General features: G+C 36.9%; 2 protein-coding genes and 1 pseudogene across 3 annotated transcripts; 1 reads left to right on the forward strand and 2 right to left on the reverse strand.

The window, feature by feature from the left end:
* The first annotated feature begins 355 nt into the window (after positions 1-355).
* On the forward strand, positions 356-4,327 carry LOC130743224 (uncharacterized). 2 transcript variants are annotated; one of them, XM_057595366.1, is made up of 6 exons: positions 356-597; positions 1,805-1,877; positions 1,973-2,066; positions 2,683-2,817; positions 2,914-2,971; positions 3,464-4,327. In XM_057595366.1, exons 1-6 carry the CDS (start codon positions 565-567, stop codon positions 3,944-3,946), a joined length of 876 nt encoding a protein of 291 aa, XP_057451349.1. In that variant the 5' UTR covers positions 356-564; the 3' UTR covers positions 3,947-4,327. The 2 variants fall into 2 exon arrangements, with proteins under 2 accessions (XP_057451349.1, XP_057451350.1); XM_057595367.1 differs by having other exon boundaries at positions 357-597; positions 3,467-4,327.
* Positions 4,328-5,208: 881 nt separating this feature from the next.
* On the reverse strand, positions 5,209-8,752 carry LOC130743218 (disease resistance protein RPM1-like). Its single transcript, XM_057595357.1, has 2 exons — positions 5,730-8,752; positions 5,209-5,500 (listed from the first exon to the last, which is right to left on the reverse strand). Exon 1 carries the CDS (start codon positions 8,580-8,582, stop codon positions 5,739-5,741), a length of 2,844 nt encoding a protein of 947 aa, XP_057451340.1. The 5' UTR covers positions 8,583-8,752; the 3' UTR covers positions 5,209-5,500; positions 5,730-5,738.
* Positions 8,753-9,791: 1,039 nt separating this feature from the next.
* Positions 9,792-20,442, reverse strand: LOC130743626 (uncharacterized; annotated as a pseudogene).
* Between the last annotated feature and the right edge of the window lie 191 nt (positions 20,443-20,633).

Genomic DNA, 20,633 nt, shown 5'->3' on the forward strand with positions numbered 1-20,633 from the left:
TTGTAGAAATGAGAGGACGGGTGTTGAGGGTGCGCCAATAACAACCCCAATGTTTCTCTTGCGGGTGTGCTTCTTCGACTCCTCATGTGTTTTACCTTTCCCTCAAGCCGAGTCTCAGTCATGGATCGCTTGATAAAATATGTTTCATTTATAGCACATTATTAGTACAATATTATTGTGAATAGAAGGTGTAACTCATGGTATTAGAGTCAACCCGACAAGCCTTATCATAGCTATTTATTTATAATTCATTTAATTCTTTCATATAATCATTTTTGTCCTGGCCAGGTGTTACACAACTATTGGTCTGTCCCACAGTTTCCCTTACAGCTGCGTAGGGTTATAGTTTTGTAATGTTTCATTCATTGTCTTCGTCAAAGTCGTACGGACGGATATTCAGCTGAATGGACACACACACCTCGTTTGTTTGATGATTTCTGGAACCAACAGCATCTTCGGATCTCAGATCAGATTTCGCTTCCTTTGAATTTCTCCTCTCAATTCTTGTTTTTCATTCTTCTCAAACTTCCTTCCCATTTTCCTTTCTTACCTCAATTTCATGCCATGAGGAAAAAGCTTGATACTCGTTTCCCTGCGGTAAGTTCATTTCTGCTTTTCAAAATTCTAGGGTTGGGGGTGGAATTGCCTAGAATCACATGATGAGTTTCACTGTAATTTATTTTGTGTAGTTTCTGGGATTATTTGTTTGATTTTGATAATTGAAGTAGAAAGGGTTATAGTGGCGTTGGTATTTTTCCATTTTGGACTTGTTTGATGTTAGATTTTTGTGCTTAGCTAGTTTTAGGTTCTGATTAGTATCAAAATTAGTGATGAATGCAGTAGTTGAGACCAGTGTTGTCAAATAGTGGTTTCAGCCGCGCTATAGCGTAGCCCTTTTTTTGGCTTACCGCTATTTTCCTCTTTAAGAGGCTGGAAATAGTGGATTTTTGGCTTGCCGTATAGTCCGCGATTAACAACACAGAGTGCTGTGGAGCTATATGACGGCTTTATTTCATGTTTTCGGGTTTGGATGATTGTGATTATCATACTTTTTCTTTATTTATTTATATGGCGTTGAACCAAACTCTACGGCTATCTCCCATATTAATTATCCTTATGATCTGAAAATTTGCTGGGAGCAATTCACTATTTTTTGAACTCAATGATTTTCTGTGATGGCTAGAGATATAGTTGTTCCTTTGTTGTTTTTGCTGCAGCAAAGTTCTTGAATATGCTTGTAAACATGCACAGGAACTTGCTTTTTTACTATCGGTCTATTGGTTAAGGATAGTCCTTGGACATGTTTCTTATTTTCCCAATGACTTGAAGTGAAGCTTTTAAATCATATTTTCGCAACTTTACACGAAAATTGTTTTAGATAATATAATACAATCAGAGAATCGGATTGTCTATTAGAAAAACCAATTAATAGGTCCCTGTTTCCATACTTGAACTTTATTTTATAAAACATATCATAGATAAAAATCTGTATGAGGTCATCTTATCTTCAAAATGTAATTTGTGTTATCCCTGTTAAGTACTGCCATAATCTAAACTGAACCTTCTTCTGTTATATAGTCTGTTGAACATTTTTCTGGATATTTTTACCTTCTGTAGTGCTCAAGAAGATTTATCTAAATGGTCATGTCTGTCTTTATCCACTGTCACCTTGCATTTGCATTTGCTTTATACTGTTCTTCTTAGACCCTTTTCAATTTTTCCTCTTTTGTGTTCCATATTTTAACTTTTAAGTTAAGAGATCTTTTAAAACAAAGCCTTATCTGGTGGAAACACTGTTTTGCAGGCTCGGATAAAGAAGATAATGCAAGCAGATGAGGATGTTGGAAAGATTGCACTGGCAGTTCCTGTTTTAGTGTGTGAGTTGCTTATACTTTCTATCTAATCAACTCTTGGCTATTGCTTGGCCTTTTATCTCATGTGTTGTTGATGTAACTCTTGATTTTTTTTACAGCTAAAGCTCTGGAATTATTTTTGCAAGATCTTTGTGACCGCACTTATGAAATAACTCTTCAGAGAGGAGCAAAGACAATGAATGCATTGCATCTGTAAGTAAAGGGATATTTTTGAGTTGGTATTTTTCTCCTACCTGAAGTATGTCCCTTTATAGACTGCTTTTACTTTGTGCTGAAACTTGATTTAACTATTAAGAATAGAAGTTCCAAAGTTCTAACTCCTCATCCTAACTATTAAGCTTTTCGGTGTTGTATCTCTTAACTATTATGCTCCCTGTTTGCATTTGCATGTTGAAATGTTTTTTCTTTTCCCATACTGAAAAATTTCCCAATGCAAAATATGCTCCCTTTTCATGTCCTAGTTAAAGTAGTTATGCCCCATTAGCCAGCATATTTATCACCCCTGTTGAGGATGTGGTACTTCTACATCACTATTGGAGTTTGTGATTCAGTGGCAATTTCGATCCTTTTGGCTTCTGTTTTGATCTTGAACCATCCTAATATTTTCTTAACTGGCTGAGACAATTAGCTGTTTTGGACCTCTAGAAAATTGCTGCTTAAGAAGCAAATATACTTTTGACACGCAAACACATTGGGGAATGGGATCAACATAGGACCTGTATCCAATTCCTCTTTCCGGCTTCCCCATCTCATTTACATCTTTAATATATAGCTAGTCTGGTTAACCCATAGTAAACCTGAATTGCAGGAAACATTGTGTTCAAAGCTATAATGTCTTTGACTTTTTGAGAGACATTGTCAGCACGGTTCCTGATTATGGGCATGGACATGGCCATGGCAACTCTGAGGGTGGAGCTGATGATCGTGCCCTTCCAAAGAGAAGGTTTGAAGTCAAATAGCCTTTATCTTTTTCTTTAATCCATCTAGTTTGGTTATGCTTACAGACAATTAATGCAGTTAAGAATGCTACATTTACCAGGAAAGCTGCTGGGGATGATGGCAATGACAGTGATGAAGAAGCTAAGAGGAGTAAGATGGTAATTACACTTCTGTGAAAACCTGGATAGTACTCTAACTATATTAGTAAAGTATTGCACACAGCCACACATGCACACATGCTGGCAACAATGCAGGAATTGGTACATTTGCACCATCAAATACTCCTAGAAAGTGGATTTATTTAATTTTACCAATTACCATTGACTTATATCTAGTTATGATGTTGAAGTTTCATACTAATGCCATAATTAACTTACAAGTCATATGTGATAAAAAGTGGATATTTTCTTATGTTTTTAAAGTAATGTTTTTCCTTGAAATCCATTCTTTGGAGGGATGAAAAATATGCTGTGTTGAGAAGTCTCACATTTACTAGAGATATAAGTGTTAATAAAGAATTGAACAACCCTCGCCCCTAAGAGCTTTTTGGGTATATTTAGACCTAACCTGAATTCTAAGATATTGTATGTGTAAAATGGCTTAGTATTAAGTCTTCATTGTTTTGGTCAATAACTCTTTTTATCCTATAGCAGCTTGAGTTGGGCCACACTAGCAGTACTGGCAAGGGAAGAGGCCGAGGTAGAGGTAGAGGCCGAGGCCGTGGTCGAGGGGCTCGAACTGTAGAAAAAGAGACTAGTGTACACCAGGTTGAATCTGAGCCTTGCACCTCTATCCCAGAAAGTAGCAAAGATTTTCCTGATACAAGTGTGGCAATGTATAATGATCCAGAATCCAAGGAGTTATCAAAGGAAAACATTGCAGTCCCTGAGGAAAATGCTCAATCTCTCCGCAACATTGATCTGAATGCCAACTTAAATGAAAATGAGGACAAAGGTGCTAGCACAGCTGCTCAGGCCTCATTGCCTGAACCTGCGGAAACAGAGATTAAACACGAAGAAATTCCCGGCTGGTCCCTTTCTGACGTGGACAAGATGGCCATTGACAATATGCAGCTTGCAAACCTTGGTAGTAGAGTAGAAGATGATGAAGAAGATTATGATGAGGAAGGGTAAGTTCTAGTGTACATTTTGGGGGATTAGCTAAAGATGGTGAAAACAGAAGAATGAGTACATATTAGTATTTTGATGGCTATCCTCTAGTAACCAGAGAATCTGAATTACATATTTCTTCTATATCTGGGATGTCAATGTTCCTGTGTAGCAGATGTAGCTTCCTCTTAACACTAATGTTAGTAGTACTTAGTAGAGCTTTGTGCACTTTTAGGCTCAAAATGGATGTTTTTAGGCGACATCCACCTTGCTAGTACAGGTCAAACAGTTGTTAGAGCTTGGCTACTAGTTGATTTCATTATGTTGTGTTATTTGAGCATTGCCTGACAAAATGGTTTTCTACTTTTCTGTTTGTCTATCAGAAAGCAGAAGTATATTAATAGATGTAAGCTGCTTTGAAGAATAATGGGAAGAAAGAGATTATCCAACTATAATGACTTATAGTAATGTTGAATACATTAAAATATGATTCGATAACTGAATTATAATGACTTTCAATTAGGAAACGAAGCTCTAGCTCATATCATCTGTCAGCTATCCTATCCATGACGGAAGTGGAGAATGTACCTGCAAAAGACATTCTGAAGCTTAATTCCCTTCTAGTTCAGAGTCATAAAATAAGTCTTAGAAGAATATTAGTGAGCAAAATCAATAATGCTTTTATAATTAAACGATCAAACTTATATTTAGAGAGTATAGTATAACATGATCAAACTTATATTTAGAGAGTATAGTATAACATGAGTGAGGCGTTGAGCCTAAGTCTCTTTTTTTTTGGTTACAAGAGGAAAGTAAGTGAAATCTTTGAGGAAGACTTTTAGAATAATATTTGTGCTTGACTGGCCTTTAAATGTTTAATGATCCACTACTAAGATGCGTTTTGCAGGGACATAAATAATGAAAATTATAGGACTCTGCTTTGCTCGGCTAACTATTGGATGAGATAAATCTCGCTTTGGTCAACCAACATAACATTCATGTGATTGTGAGTCATTTATGTTGTTCAAGACTATATCGGACGTGTCAATCATAACAATCTTAATAATATTAAATAATTGTTTGTTTGAAAAAAAAAACGTAATCGATGTAGACCGGAATAAGCCTCGATTACATCTCGGAAATATTTTATTTTAAAAATCAAACCAAACATATTTTTTCTACCATTTCTTGTAATGAAAATATAAAATGGAGAAACCAAACAGGGTCTTCATTTTGTACTAAGTAATTCTGTATATAGCAATAACCAACAATAGGTAAACTAAATCTGCATAACAAATCCATTTATTAATCGCTAAGAAATAGCTTCCATCCTTCTTAGCAAAATCAATATAAAGGTATATACTTACAAACTACAAATGAAGGTCTTGATTTTATAGTACAGGGCAAAAAATCTCCCACAAGGCCACAACTACACATCACAAATAACAAAAGTAAAAAAAGCCAGAGTAACTCAGAATGGAATTCCTTGATGAAGTAGGATGACTTCATGGAAATCTTTATTTGGGGATTCAAGCACCATAGAAGGGATGAAGAGATATAATGCATCGTTCTTGTGAGCTGCAATATGGAGAATATGAATTTCTGTCAGCATACAAACAGGAATTTGAGCATCATATAAATAAAAAGCAAATATGTCTAGGCCTCTAATTCTCAATGCTGAATAAATTAAGCATTATTCACAGATTTATAAAGGTGAAACTAACAAATACACATTGTGAGAGTGACAATGCAATTTCAAACATTCATAAGAGAAAAACAATGTGGTAAGAGGAAAAAGTATACATACCTTCATATTTTAGACATGGTCCAATGTAGGAATGGGGCGCAACTCATAGTCATGAAATTTTGGTCCCACACTCTGACGGATGAGTACAAGTGGAATATGCTTGATAATCCAATGGCATTGTCCACCTTTTTCTGGATCAATGCTTTCAACTAATTCAGCTGGCATATTATTAAATCCAAGGAATTGAAGGTTCATCAAATGTTTGAGGTCCTCAGGTACCACCCTTAACTCTGGGTTATTGTTAAATCTGAAGTGTTCAAGACCAAGCAAAGCTCCTTTATCTATAGAGATAGAACTCAGTCTGTTTAATCTAGTGAGATCTAGTTCCTTCAGCTTTGGAAATCCTCCAACTTGAAAATACAAACTTTCTCCTGCAAAGGAATTATCCCATAGATTGAGCCGCAATAGATTTGGCAAGTTCTTCAAAGAGTCTAGTGGATCATATTCTAAGTTAGATAAGCCAAGCCTTAGCTTCACAAGATACTCAAGTTTTGGAATCCATTCAGGCAACTTTGTTAGTCCAGCTTTCAAATTGAGCACTCGAAGATGAGGAGGAGCTGATGTGAAATTCAAATCAATGATTTCATCCTCAGCAATAGCACTGATATTGAGAGATTCAAGATGTTTCATCTCTTGTATTGCATCACAAAGGGCACTCCCATATTCTCTCCGCACGCGCCTTATGCCTAATTTTCTCAACTGTCTCAACATTTTGAGCTCTTGGATAAGGTCTATTCCACCGTGATCAGCTTCTAGAAAGTAAAGCTTTTGCAATGATTTCAAGCATCCAATACCCTTTTGCATTTGCACCCCAGTTGTGAAGTTCAACATAGAATATTGTCCTTCGTACTTCCTGTAATAAATTGGAAGAAGCCTTAGCTTTGTCAGGTTGTTTATTTCCTTTGGTAGCTCATGCACTAGAGTTTGTCTGAGATCCAAAGTTTCTAAGTTCAAGAGCTTACCAATGGATCTAGGTAGAACCTTCACTTTGGTATGGCTTAGGTTTAGGTAACTCAGGTGGAAAAGATTCCCCAAATTATCAGGAACATAATCCATCAAAGCACTTTCAAAATCAAGTACTTTCAAGAGCTTGAACTTTGAAGATAATCTACCCAAAAAATGTTTAGGCATTTCACCTTTGTCGAAAACAAAAACAGCTCGAATGCCTGAGTAGTTAGTGTATCTCAGCACATTGTTGGATGCAGCTATTATAGAGAAGCGTCTAGTTACTCCAACAGTGACTAGTTCATCATCTTCATGCATTAAATGACAAAAGCCTATATCTTTCATTTTTCTAACGATCACATCACGAAATAAATCATGAACATAACAGATTTTGACTTTTCCATCAAACCCATATTTGGACACTTTAACTAAACTTCTCTGTATCAACTCTGTCAAGCACTCTTCAGCAACATCCTCCAAAGTTCTTCTCTCTTCATTTTTAACAAACCCTTCAGCCATCCATTGCCTAGTGAGTCGCTTCCGTCTGATGGAGTAATCCTCCGGATATATGCCAAAATACAACATGCATGCTTTCAAATTGTGAGGAAGATCATCATAACTGAGAGATAAAATCCTTGTCAAATTAGTCAAATGTGGATTTCGCTCTAACTCTATCCTTATATTTTGAGTCACCTTTCTCCATTCATACATGGTTTTAGCTTTTGTTGATAAAAGACCACCAATGGAAACAATTGCAAGTGGCATCCCTCCACATTTTTTAACAAATTCCTTGGACATATCCTCAAGTTCTGTTGGACAATTTGCATTCCCACCAGGCTCTGATTTAAATGCCTTGTTACAGAAGAGCTCCCATGCTTTGTTTGGGGACAGTTCTTGCAGTTTGTGAACATGAACAGGGAATGATTTCTTAAAAAACTCAGCAACATGCATCATTCTAGTGGTGATCATGATTCTACTTCCTCTGTTATTATTAGGCAAGGCATGCTCAATCTCATCAGAAAAATTTTCTCGCCAAACATCATCAAACAGGACCAAATACCTCTTTGACTGAAGGTATTGCCTCACTTCAGAAACCAGTGTGCTCTCATCCATCTTATGCAGACCCTTTGGATTAGGCTCATTACTGTCTTTACAAAATTTCTGTATCATATCTATCAACAATCCCCTCACAGTGTATGATTGAGAGACTGTAATAAAAGAACAGCAATCAAAATGCTTTCTTACCTTTTGGTTGTCAAAAACATGCTTGGCAAGAGTGGTTTTGCCAAGTCCTCCCATTCCCACCACAGAAATCACCATCCTCTCCTTGATTCCTTCCACTAAGAAACCAATCAATTCATCTCTTGGTGACTCAAACCCCACAACTTCAGTATCTTCAATGAAAAGGGAAGCTATTCGAGGGTCACGAAATTTGGCATCTTTAGTCCCTCTAGAACTCCTTGATCCATTTTCAGCTGAAGACTGAAAGTTATACCTTTCACTTCTTTCTTTGATTCCACCAACTGATAACTTGATGTCTTGGATATCGGATGCAATTCGATGACGAGGCTTCAAGGTTTTGATTTTGTGAGCAATCTTTTGGAGTGATGAGGCTATGCATCCTGAATGGTTGACCCTTGGTACCACATACATGATGTACTCATCAATCACATCTTCTATGCAAAAAGAGACTTCTCTCACCTGCTTCACCCATGTTTTGATTCCTTCACTGGCACCTGCTTCATCTGTGGAAGCTCTTCTATCTGCATCTTTGAGGAAAGCTTGAATGCTCTCAAGTTCATCTTTGATGTCTGTGAAATCTCTTTTAATCCCTCCAAGCAAAGTTCCTTCTTCTATTACAAGCTGGTAAAGCTTGTCCACAACAAATGATACTGCTGTTTCTGCCATTTCAATTCATCACATCATGTCAGATTGCTATTCCAATATTTTTAACGAGTTATAAGTATCATGTTTGGCTGGAGTATAACTTTGGTTGGTGGAAGTATTTTGATTAACGAATCCAAATATTTAAAAGAAAAGACAAACTTTCATGGGTGTGCTGGCAATTAATTCTTTGAGTGTAGATGCAAGCAAGTTGGCATGTTGAGATTCGTTAACAAAACAAAAGTTGGCACTTGGCAGGCGTGAATAGTCAGTGGTAGGTGACAAGAAAAACAAAATAAATACAATTTTAGTGAGAAGAGAATATTTCAATGGAAGTTATTCCCATGATCCTCATAATTTCCTGGTTGTTTCTGTGAATGAATCCATATTTGTTGTTTATTACTAAATTTTTGTGCTACTGAATGTCTCCATAGAGTCTTTGTTGTTTACTACCATAGAAAACAGAGACATGTGTCACATGTCCAAGAAAGGGTACAAAAAAGACCAGTAAACTTGTTTGATAGACATAGCTATGTTGAAACAGTTTTGGTCTAATAAGGTTATCAACTTTCCTGATAAAGGAGAATATCTATAGCATTTTTTGGGTGAGCCCAAGTATCCACTGCCGACAGCAGTGACTTATCCTTCCGCTGCGGGTGCGGAGAATATCGATAACATACGGCTTTACATGCTTCCTAGATGTTGCTAATTTGCTGATAAAAGAAGGAAGAAGTTGTTCCGTCACTCACGCACCCAACCAACAGAGGAGATAATTTCACTCAACTCAAAGATAGTATTTCATTGATTAAATTAATCATACATGCTAGTGCTTCCTATCCATACATTTCAGAAGCTGCTAAACTTAATAAAGAACTATTATCCTTAGATGGTGCAGTACTTTAATTAGTCATACTAACTTAGCATATAAGGTTCTTAGTGGCGCCAATCATGCAGCAGTATAGCTGTCCAATAGGAGAACTTGGAGGCTTGCACAATTATCCCAAGCGGTGGGGGTAATAGAAAATAATAATTGAAAGCAAAGGGCTTTCTTTTGATATTGAAAGCCTAGAGGATGAACCTTTCTTAAGCTTATTTGATTTGCTTGTGTTTTCGAAAGCCAGGGACTGCTTATCAGTATACTCTTCAGAAGGTTTGTGACGTTCTTATATGTGACTATTAAAGGGTCTTTTAAGTAAAGTCCTCCATCCATCAGAACATTGCATCTTCAGAAGGTTGAGGACAAAGTTAAACTCTCAAGAGAAAATATAACCAATATCATTCTTGAGAACAAACTCTCTCAAGTGAGTAAAATGTATACACACCCAAACCAATATATAATAAGCACCTCCCAACAAAATCCAGACAAGAAAGAGAAACTTGTAATACCAAACTCCCAACAATCCAAACCATACAAGATAATTTCACACATTATAACTTCCGATATATATAATTGACAGATCTTAATAAAATAACTCCACTGAGACATTGTAAAATAGACACCCAAGTACCACAAAATCTGGAAACAACAAGAGCTTCTAAATCATAATCAAGATCCATGAGAACACATAGGAACAGTTCACCAGCTTGTCCAATCCGATCAGAATCCTGAAAGATAAATTCCATTCAATTATCAACAATAACACTCCCAATATTTATTGGACCAACTCCTACCAATACCACCAACCCCATGATAGCCATTAAGCAATATAACACATCAGAAGTACATCAGAAGATCAAAACAGCATAATCAAAGCCATAAAAGTATAAAACGATAAAACAATTCCTTTCAGCTTCATATTTCAGTAGGCTTTCAAAATTCAAACGAAACAATTTTTGCAGACCAACATATATGACCATTTCTGAGCAAGCCAAACCCAAAATTAGCCCGCAATCAAAATTCTTTGAAAACATACTGCAAGAAATTATTAGGGAGAATGATGACCTGAAACTAAAATTACAGTAATTATGAAATAGATGCAATAAACTAAAATTCGGGTACCATGTTTAATAGTCCTAAATAAGAGATTCAATATTGTATGGTTAGAGTAAGGAAAGTACCTCAAAATATATATGTAAGCTTGCTAGACACCAAAGCATTTTCAATTTGTTGATGATTGTTTGGAGGATGAGTGAATAATGCGAATCTCAAAATCATTATATCCTGGGCCAACCCAGTGACTAATGAATACCTGGGGTACATGCTTGATAAGCCAGTAGTCTTTTCCCTTGTCTGGATCAATGCTTTTGACAAATTCATCTGGCATGTCAACAAAATCAACCATTTTGAGGTTATGCAAAGGTTTGATGCCAGAAGGTAGCTCCTTTAGTTGGGGGACTTTTTCCATTTTAAGATGTTCAAGAGAAAGCAAACATCCTTCCTCTATAAGGATGCAATTCAGTCTATTCAAGCGACCGAGGTTTACTATCCTCAACTTGGGAAAACCTCCCTGTTGGAAATGCAAAGTTTCACCATCATAGGCATCATCCCACATACTGAGACTCGCCAGATTCAAAAAGTGTTTCAGTGACTCTAATGGATCATTTTTCAACTTGGATAAACCCAGCCTTATGTTAACAAGATGCTCAAGTTTTGGAATCCAATCAGGCAAGACCTCTATTCTAGCTTTCAAATGAAGCCTCCGAAGTTTGGGTGGGGATGGTATAAAGTTCAAGTCAATCAATTCATCCTTAGCTATTGCAGCTATCTTAAGTTCTTCGAGGTGTTTCATCTCTCCAATAGCAGCACAAAGAGCATTTCCATATTCACTTCTTACATGCCTCACACCTAACTTCCTCAATTGCCTTAACATTCTCATTTATTGGATGAGATCTAACCCCCCATGATCTACCTCCACATAATAAAGATCTTGCAAGGAAGTCAACCTTTTAATACCTTTTTCCATCTGCACACCAGTTGTGAAGCCCATAACAGAATAACTATCTTCGTAGTTTCGATGGAAAGCAAGAAGATGTCGTAGCTTTGTGAGCTTGTTTATTTCACTAGGTAACCCATGCACAAGTGTTTCTCTTAAATCTAATGTCTCCAAGTTCAGTAGCTTACCAATAGATTTAGGAAGAGCCTGTACTTTTGTATTTCTTAGGTTTATGTACCTTAAGTTAAAAAGGTTCCCCAAATTCTTAGGAGTATAATTCAATGATGTGCCTTGAAGATCAAGTACTTTTAAGATCCTAGACTTTGAACATAATCTACCCATGAAAGGATCAAGCATTCCACCTTTTTCAAAAACATGAATAGCACGAATGTGTGCATTGCTAGTGCTGCTGACCAACACATTGTGGGAACTAGAGACTATAGAAAGGCGTCTAGTTATTCCAGTCGTGACTGGTTGATCATCTTCATGGACAAAATGACAAAAACTTAAGTCCTTCATTTTTCTAATGATCACCTCCCGTAGTAAATCATGGACTTGACATCTTTTAATTTTCCCTTCAATGCCAACTTTCGATACCTGAACCAGACTTCTATCAACCAACTCAGACAAGTACTCATCTGCAACTTCCTCTAAAGTTCTTCTTTCATTAGACTTAACAAACCCTTCAGCTGTCCATTGTCGAGTTAATCTCTTATGTTTGACAGAGTAGTCCTCTGGATATATACCGAAATACAAAATGCATGGTTTCAAATAGTATGGCAGGTCATCAAAACTAAGAGACAAAATCTTTGTTACGCTAGTTAAATGGACATTACGCCCCAGCTCTAGTCTCAGATTTTGACTCACTTTTTTCCATTCAATCATGGTTTTAGATTTTGTTGAAAATAAACCAGCAATGGCCACAATTGCCAAAGGTAGCCCCTTGCATTTTTGTAAAATTTCATGTGACATAGCCTCAAGCTCTGGTGGACAATGCCCATCAAGCTCAAAGCTAAACGCTTTCTTGCAAAAGAGTTCCCATGCCTTGTTTGGAGGCAGAATTTGCAGGTTGTGAACATGAACAAGAAAGGATTTCTTGAAAAATTCTGCAATCTGCATCATTCTAGTGGTTACTATGATTCTACTACCTTTTTGGTTATTAGGCATGGAAAATTCAACTTGGCTGGAAAAATCTTCTTGCCATACATCATCAAAGAATATCAAATACCTTTTATGATGCAGGTATTGTCTCACTTCTGTAATTAGTGATTTCTCATCCATTTTGTGTAACATCTGCGGAAGAGGGTCTTTAGTCTCCTTACAGAATTGCTTCATCATGTTTATCAGTAACCCTCTCACTGTGTATGATTGAGAAACCGTGATGCAAGCCCGACAATCAAAGTGTGTTTCGACCTTTTGGCTGTCAAAAACTTGTTTCACAAGAGTTGTTTTACCAAGACCCCCCATGCCAACCACTGAAATCACCGTGCGCTCAGCTGCACCCTTCAATAACCAACAAAACAATTCTTCTCTTGGGCCTTCAAATCCTACAATTTCAGTTTCTTCAATGAAAAGGGAAGCCAGTCGAAGATCCCGCCAGCTTCCATAGTCTGTCCTTGATCCTTGCTGTGAAATTTTAAAGTTGTACCTCTCACTTCTTTCCTTGATTCCTCGAATTGATAACTTGATGTCCTGTGTCAGAATTCAAGAATCAATGAACATATGCAGTGGCAAAAGTCCGAGAAAAATGCAAGAAATATGGTCAAAAAGCAGGAGAAAACTTGAGAGGCTAAGTGAAAAAGTAACAAGATGTATTATGAAAAGCTGATCTTCAAGTTATCAGTTTTTAGTTTTCAAATCACAGTATTTCAACCTTACAAAACTTGTTTTCAAACACTTCTCTTCATCTTGATTTTAAAAACAGGGTTTCGACTCAACGGTTAAAATGGAAAGGATTAACTCATACAGAGCGCCAAAGCCTAACTAAAAAGGAAATCAGGTAGATAAACATGTCAAATCGAGGATCACAGCGGTATGAGACTGTAATTATTGCTGCATCAGCAACATTTGACCCCAATTTTTCACAATATCATGATGCGATTGCAACCGTGACTACAATGTAAAATCTAGCTGGTGAAGCAAACTAACTAACTGAGAAAGTGAGAACAAAACTATGCTATATAACTAACTGAATAAATTCAAGTTGATAAGTTGCGATTTAATTCATCTTCTGTAACCTGAATCTGAGATGCTATCCGATGACGGGTAATCATGTTTCTGATATGGCTTGAAATCTTGCAGAAAGCATGACTGGCCCCATGCATCACCCCGACGTATTCATCAATGACATCTTCTATGCGAAAGGATGCTTCTCTCAACTGCTTCACCCATGTTCTTAATCCATCATTGGTGTCTGCTTCATCAGCAGCCCTTCTATCAGCATCTTTGAGGAAGGCTTGAATGCTTTCTAGTTCATCCTTGATGTCTGAAAATTCTTTATTGACTCCAGTCAGCAGATTTGTTTCTTCTGATAAGAGTTGGAACACTTGGCTCAGGGCAGACAAAACTGCAGTTTCTGCCATTTCACTCTTTCTCCTATTTCTTCCTTGCAATTTGTTATCATATATGTATCTGCATATCCAGGATTTCAGCTAATTAAGAATCCAAAGTCAAAGTAAAGGAATGCCATTATTTATTTGTTATCATAAAATTTTATAATGAAGCGTGTATGCTTCTATAATGAGGACGAGTTCAACATTTTCTGGTTCTTTAGACTTCAATTGCTTATTTTTAATGTTATCTTGTTTTATTTTTTATTGTGTTTCTGCATACCCATTTGAAGTATGACATGCTGCACCATAAAGAAAGAAAAATGACATCCTTAATTACATCCCCCCCCCCTTATTATCGCGATTGTGCAAATTAAATCCTGTGTATTAAAACGAGCGATTGAATTCTTTAACGTTTCTTGCCATTTGCACTTTTGGTCATTGCATCTCTATTCCTTAAAGTTTTTGGAAATGTGTCAAATTTTAAGGGTAAATGACCAATTTAGTCCATGAATGTGTCACGCAGTGTCATCATCGTCCTAAACTTTCAAAATGCTTCCCGTAGTCCCTGAAAGGGTCAAACATCGGTCAAGTTAGTCCCTGTCATTTTGGTCAACTAACAGATGTGACATGACTGTTAAATGCTGATATGAGTCAAGTTAGTCCCTTAAAGTGGCAAATGTCGATCAATTTGGTCCCTATAAAATTCACCATTTTACAAAAAAAGGAACGAGGGAGGATTCAAATCTAGAACTTGGGGGTGGCAAAACAAGCCCTTTGCCAATTGAGCCAAGTGATTCAATGATAATAATGTGAACTCACTAATACTTATTTAATTTCTAGATGTTAAATTGAAGCATAAAGTCAACATTTGACAAAATGGGAAGGGGGATTTGAACCTAGAACTTGGGGTGGAAAAACAAGTCATTTACAAGTTGAACCAAGCGATTCAATGGTAAATGTGAACTCACTAATATTTATTTATTTTCTATTGGATAAAATTGATAAATGTTAAATATATGTCATATTTGTTGTTGGTTCTCAGCCCACACGATTGGAGAATATATCATAAGATTCAAAATTTGAAGTCTCAACAAGAGATTGGGTAAAATCCTAAATCCCCCAATAACTTTATTTCAATTTTCATAATAAGATATCTCCTAATATCTTGGTTTTCACCAGATAAAGAAATATCTCCTCATGTTAGCCTTTACAAGCATACCTAAAACAGCTTGGTCATCACTAGATATAAATAAAGGGTCACCTTGCATGAATAGGTACTTCCCCTTTATGTGAACTGACTCTGACCTCATAGAGTCCATTTTGTAGGTGACTTCCGACCCCCTACCGGTGTAACCATTCAGAAAACTAGATCATTCATCCGACCTTTGGCGAAGGAGTTTCCTCCATCATCAGGCACATTCTAAGAGCAAGTCAATCACCATGCTATATAGTGAAAAGTGAGAAGCTGAAACCATAGAAACAATGTTGACTTGCCGCAAAAAAATATCAAAAATAATTCTTGAAATATCAAACACAGCTTGCAAATTTACAATAGATTACAAGATATTCAGTTACAGAGAAGGGAGTACCATCAACACAATATATATAGAAACATAAAATCATAGTCATCACTTATAAGAATACATTTGTCCTAGAATAAAGAAAGATAAATTCCAGGGTATATTTTATGTATGGATTTGTGACCAGAGAGAAGAAGAATCATGACACGCCATAGTGAACTGCTACTGCACGGAGAGTCTGGTTGATTTTCTGTTCATATAAATATATCAAACCAATCAATTTAGAATAAGATATTAATTAATGAATTTGATAAGTAAAGTTTTGTCTTGAAACAAATGCAAATGCATACAACCAAAGTTCATATCCAAGGGTTATAACTTAAAAGCCACAGAGGCTGTAATCAAAACACTTATTTTCTCCCCTATAATAAGAAGTGGAAAGCTCTTTAACATTGCATTAACAGAAGAAATCCTTCTGTTCCTTATTTTCTCATCTATTATATAACTGATGGGCTGAGTTAATGTTCTTTTTCTATTATTGAGGGATTTAACTGATGCTAGTTGTTTACAGGACTTTATTTATGTCACTTCCTTTCATTAAAAATGTACTTTATGATCATATTATCACTTATCTTTAAAGAACCAAATTGATGCCAACCTCATCTTTCAGGATCAAAATGTAAGTTTACTCTAATATTAATTATGGAGCTATTGAGTAATTTCCACAATATATAGAAAACAAATTCATAAGGTAACACATGAAATTCCACCGTGTAAAATCAAGTGCATGTTTGAAAATACTTCTACAATTGATTATGAAGTCAAAATCAATTTTACGGGAAACTTCTGTCAGTAGATTTTAGGTGTCAGAAACTCAGAATTGATTCTGAGAAAATCTATTCCATGTTTATATGATTCTGTTTAAGGAAGATGAACCTAAGGGCCTATTTGTGATTTTTTGAGAGAGGGAAGGGGGAGGCCTAGAGGGGAAGGGATGGGGAGGGGAAGATAGCACCCCTTGTTTGGAAGCTCAAAATTCCACCAAAACCCCCAATTTTAAGAAATTCCCAAATCCATACCCCCTTCTTAAAAAACTGTCAAACAAGGGGAGGATTTCTCATAAGCCTCTCATTTCCCATCCCTCCCCTCCAAAAGTCAACTCACAAACACACTAACAGTTTTAGACTTTTAGGTTTACAAGACTACGGACAAAAAAAGAACAATAAGAAACAGACATACAGCAAGTTAATTTAAAGGTGCATCTCTGAATTGTAAGCAATTATAATTCCGTACAATGATATGAGTAGCATTGTTAGAGAAAATAGTACCTTTATAGTTGAAACATTGTTAGAAGAGTGAATGGTGCGGACGTCATAGTCATTTAACATTGGCCCGGCCTTTTGACGAATGAATACAAGGGGAACATGACTAATAACACAGAAGTTTTTTCCATTATCAGGGTTGATGCTTTCAATGAATTCAGCAGGCATATCAGCAAAGTTGATAACTTTAAGGTTTTTCAAGTGTTTGATACCAGAGGGTACCTCCTTCAACTTGGGGATTTTGTTCCAGTGCATGTATTCAAGATCAAGCAAAGCTTCATTGTCTATAATAATGGTGTGAACTCTATTCAAGCGTGAAAGAAACAGCTTTTTCAGTTTTGGGAATCCCCTTGCTTCAAAATGCAAAACTTCACCATCATAGGCATTGTCACATAAAGAGAGCCGTAATAGATTAGGCATGTTCTTCAATGATTTAAGTGGATCTTCGATAAACATAGACAAACTCAGCCTTAGCTTAACAAGATAGTGAAGCTTTGGAACCCATTCAGGCAATTGTTGAAGTCGTGCTTTCAAATTGAGCCATCTAAGTTGCGGTGGAGATGACATAAAATTGAAGTCAATGATCTCATCCGTAACTTTTGCAGTGATATTCAGAGATTCGAGGTGTTTCATCTCTGCCATTGAAGCACATAAGGCATTCCCATATTCACTCTGTACTTGTCTCAAGCCTAACCTCCTTAACTGCCTCAACTTTTTAAGCTCTTGGACAAGGTTGAGTCCACCATGATCAATGTCAATAAAAGAAAGGCTTTGTAGTTCAGTCAGGCGGTCAATGCCCTTTTCCATCACCACCCCACGCGTAGTTCCCAAAACAGAATAATCTGCTTCAAGGTTTCTGTGGTAAGCAGAAAGATGCCGTAGCTTTGTGAGCTTTTTTATCTCATTTGGTAACTCATGCACAAGTGTTTGTCTCAAGTCCAAGGTTTCCAAGTTCAGTAGCATGCCAATAGATTTAGGAAGAACTTGTACTTTTGTATTTTTCAAGTTTAAGTACCTCAAGTGAAAACAAGCCCCCAAATTATCAGGAACATAACGCAACAAAGTATCTTCGAAATCAAGTACTTTCAAATGCTTGCAGTTAGAAGAGAATTCACTCATGAAGTTTTCAGGTAGTTCACCTTTTTCAAACATATGGATAGCACGAATACGTGAGGGACCAGGGAAGCTCAGCACATCTTTGGAACTAGCCACAATAGATAAGCGTCTACTTGTGCCAACTTCCAGTGACTGATCATCTTTATTCACAAGATGGCAAAAATTAAAGTCCTTTATTTTTCTAATGATCACTTCACGTAGTAAATCATGGACTTGACATCTTTTTATTTTCCCATCAAAGCCTAAGTGCGAGACTTGAACCAAGCTTCTATATATTAACTCTTTTAGGTACTCATTTGCAACTTCCTCTAAAGTTCCTTTGTCCTCAGATGCAACAAACCCTTCAGCAATCCATTGTCTCGTCAGTCTCACAGGACTAATGAAGTAGTCTTCTGGATACATTCCAAAATACAACATACATGATTTCAAATAGTAAGGCAAGTCATCATAACTTAAGGATAAAATCCTTGTTAAGTTGGCTAAATGGGCGTTACGCTCTAATTCCACACCAAGATTTTGACTCACCTTTCGCCATTCAAACATGTTTTTAGCTTTTGTTGACAAGAGACCACCAATGGCCACAATTGCTAGTGGCAGACCCTTGCATTTTTGAACAATTTCATTAGACAAATCCGTGAGTTCTGCTGGACAATTCTTCTCAGGCTCATTTCTAAATGCTTTCTTGCAGAAGAGTTCCCATGCCTTGTTTGGAGGCAGAAATTGTAGGTTGTGAACACGAACCAGAAAAGATTTCTTAAAAAAATCAGCAACGTGCATCATTCTAGTGGTGATTACGATCCTACTCCCATTGTTACTATTAGGCATGGCAAGTTCAATCTCATCAGAAAATTCCAGCTTCCACACATCATCAAAGAAAACCAAGTACCTCTTTAGCTGAAGGTACTGCCTCACTTCTGTTATTAGTGACTTCTCGTCCATGTTGTGCATACTCAGTGGAAGAGGTTCCTTTGTTTCTTTACAAAACTGCTCCATCAAGTTTATCAATATCCCCCTCATGGTGTATGATTGAGAGACTGTGACAAAAGCAAGACAATCAAAATGCCCTGTCATCTTCTGGCTGTCAAAAACTAGCTTGGCAAGAGCGGTTTTACCTAGCCCCCCCATCCCTACCACTGAAATCACTGTGCGCTCAGCTGCACCCTCCAATAACCAAGTATTCAATTCATCTCGAGAAGATTCAAATCCCACCACTTCTTCTTCTTCAATGAAAAGGGAAGCCATTCTTGGATCACCCCATTTGACATCTTCTGTCCCTCGAGAGCTGGTCGATCCTCCTTGTGACTGAAAGTTATACCTTTCACTTCTTTCTTTGATTCCATGGACCGATGATTTAATGTCTTGAATCTGAGACGCTACTTGGCGGCGAGACTTCAAAGACCTGATCAAGTGGACAATCTTTAGGAGTGATGAGGCTATGCATCCTGAATGGTTGACCCTTGGCGCCACATACATGACGTACTCATCAATCACATCTTCTATGTGAAACGATGCTTCTCTCAGCTGCTTCACCCACGTTTTTATTCCTTCGTTCGTGTCGCCTTCATCTGTAGCCCTTGTGTCCGCGTCCCTGAGGAAGGCTCTAATGCTCTCCAGTTCATCTTTGATGTCTGCAAATTCTTTATGGACACCTGTTAGCAAAGTTCCTTCTTCTTGTAGGAGTTGGTACACTTTGTCCAGAACAAACAACACCGCTGTTTCCGCCATTTTGATTTGTATCCTGTCCTCACTTCATGTCATCTAGCATTCCTGCAAGTATAGTGTATCATCTTATTATTCAGAACAAATCAATAGCATGTTCGGATCAGTTTATCTTTATCGAAGTTAATTTAGGCACCTAGAAGCTACTCACTAAAGTGTTTTCCCCAAATTAATTTTGACATTAAAATCAATTGTAAGCACTAATTAATTTTGACTTTAAAATCAACTGTAAGCACAGAATGATGCTAGCTTCTACTGGCAAGAGATTCTTTTGAGTTTTCCAAGGTATCCCACAACCGGCAGTCACGAGACTAATCCCCCAACGCTCTGAAATCAGGTTAAGTGGGTAGGCCTCCCCGAACAAATCATTCTCCATATGCACCGCCCAGGAATGGAACCCTGAACTAAACGCTTAAAGAGCCCAGCTATCTAACCGCTATGCTATTGGCAAGAGATTTTGAGGTACACAGAAAATTACCATTTTTTAAGTGAAACAGCAAACAGCAATATGCAGAAAATTCCAATAAACCAATAAATACCATGGACTCTACATATGCACTTTTTTCAGATGAAGCTAACATTTTTCAGATTATCAGGAATAAAGAACACTTTCGTAAATATGCACTGCTATGATTTAACTTGAGAGAAAAATCGCTTACCTTTCCTTTCTTCTTCGTTGCAATTCTGATTTCTGAAGTCAAACTCCTGGTAATAAGATATCTGAATTTCGTCGTTCATTTCCTTCTTCCATTTTCCTTCCTTCATTTTGACTTGTTCAAAACAATTCTTAAAAGATTATTTGAATATTTTTTTGTAATAATTGAAGTGAAAAAAAATCTTAGATTTTATTCATTTTCTCATTTGATAAGAAGGATGCTAAATGAATAAACCAACTATAATTGGTTTTTTTTATACAACTATAATTAGTTTAAGTGATACATGTGTATGTCCTGAAGGATAACTCAAGTAGTAG

This window comes from Lotus japonicus, chromosome 3 (assembly GCF_012489685.1).
Source record: "Lotus japonicus ecotype B-129 chromosome 3, LjGifu_v1.2".
Classification (NCBI taxonomy): domain Eukaryota; kingdom Viridiplantae; phylum Streptophyta; class Magnoliopsida; order Fabales; family Fabaceae; genus Lotus; species Lotus japonicus.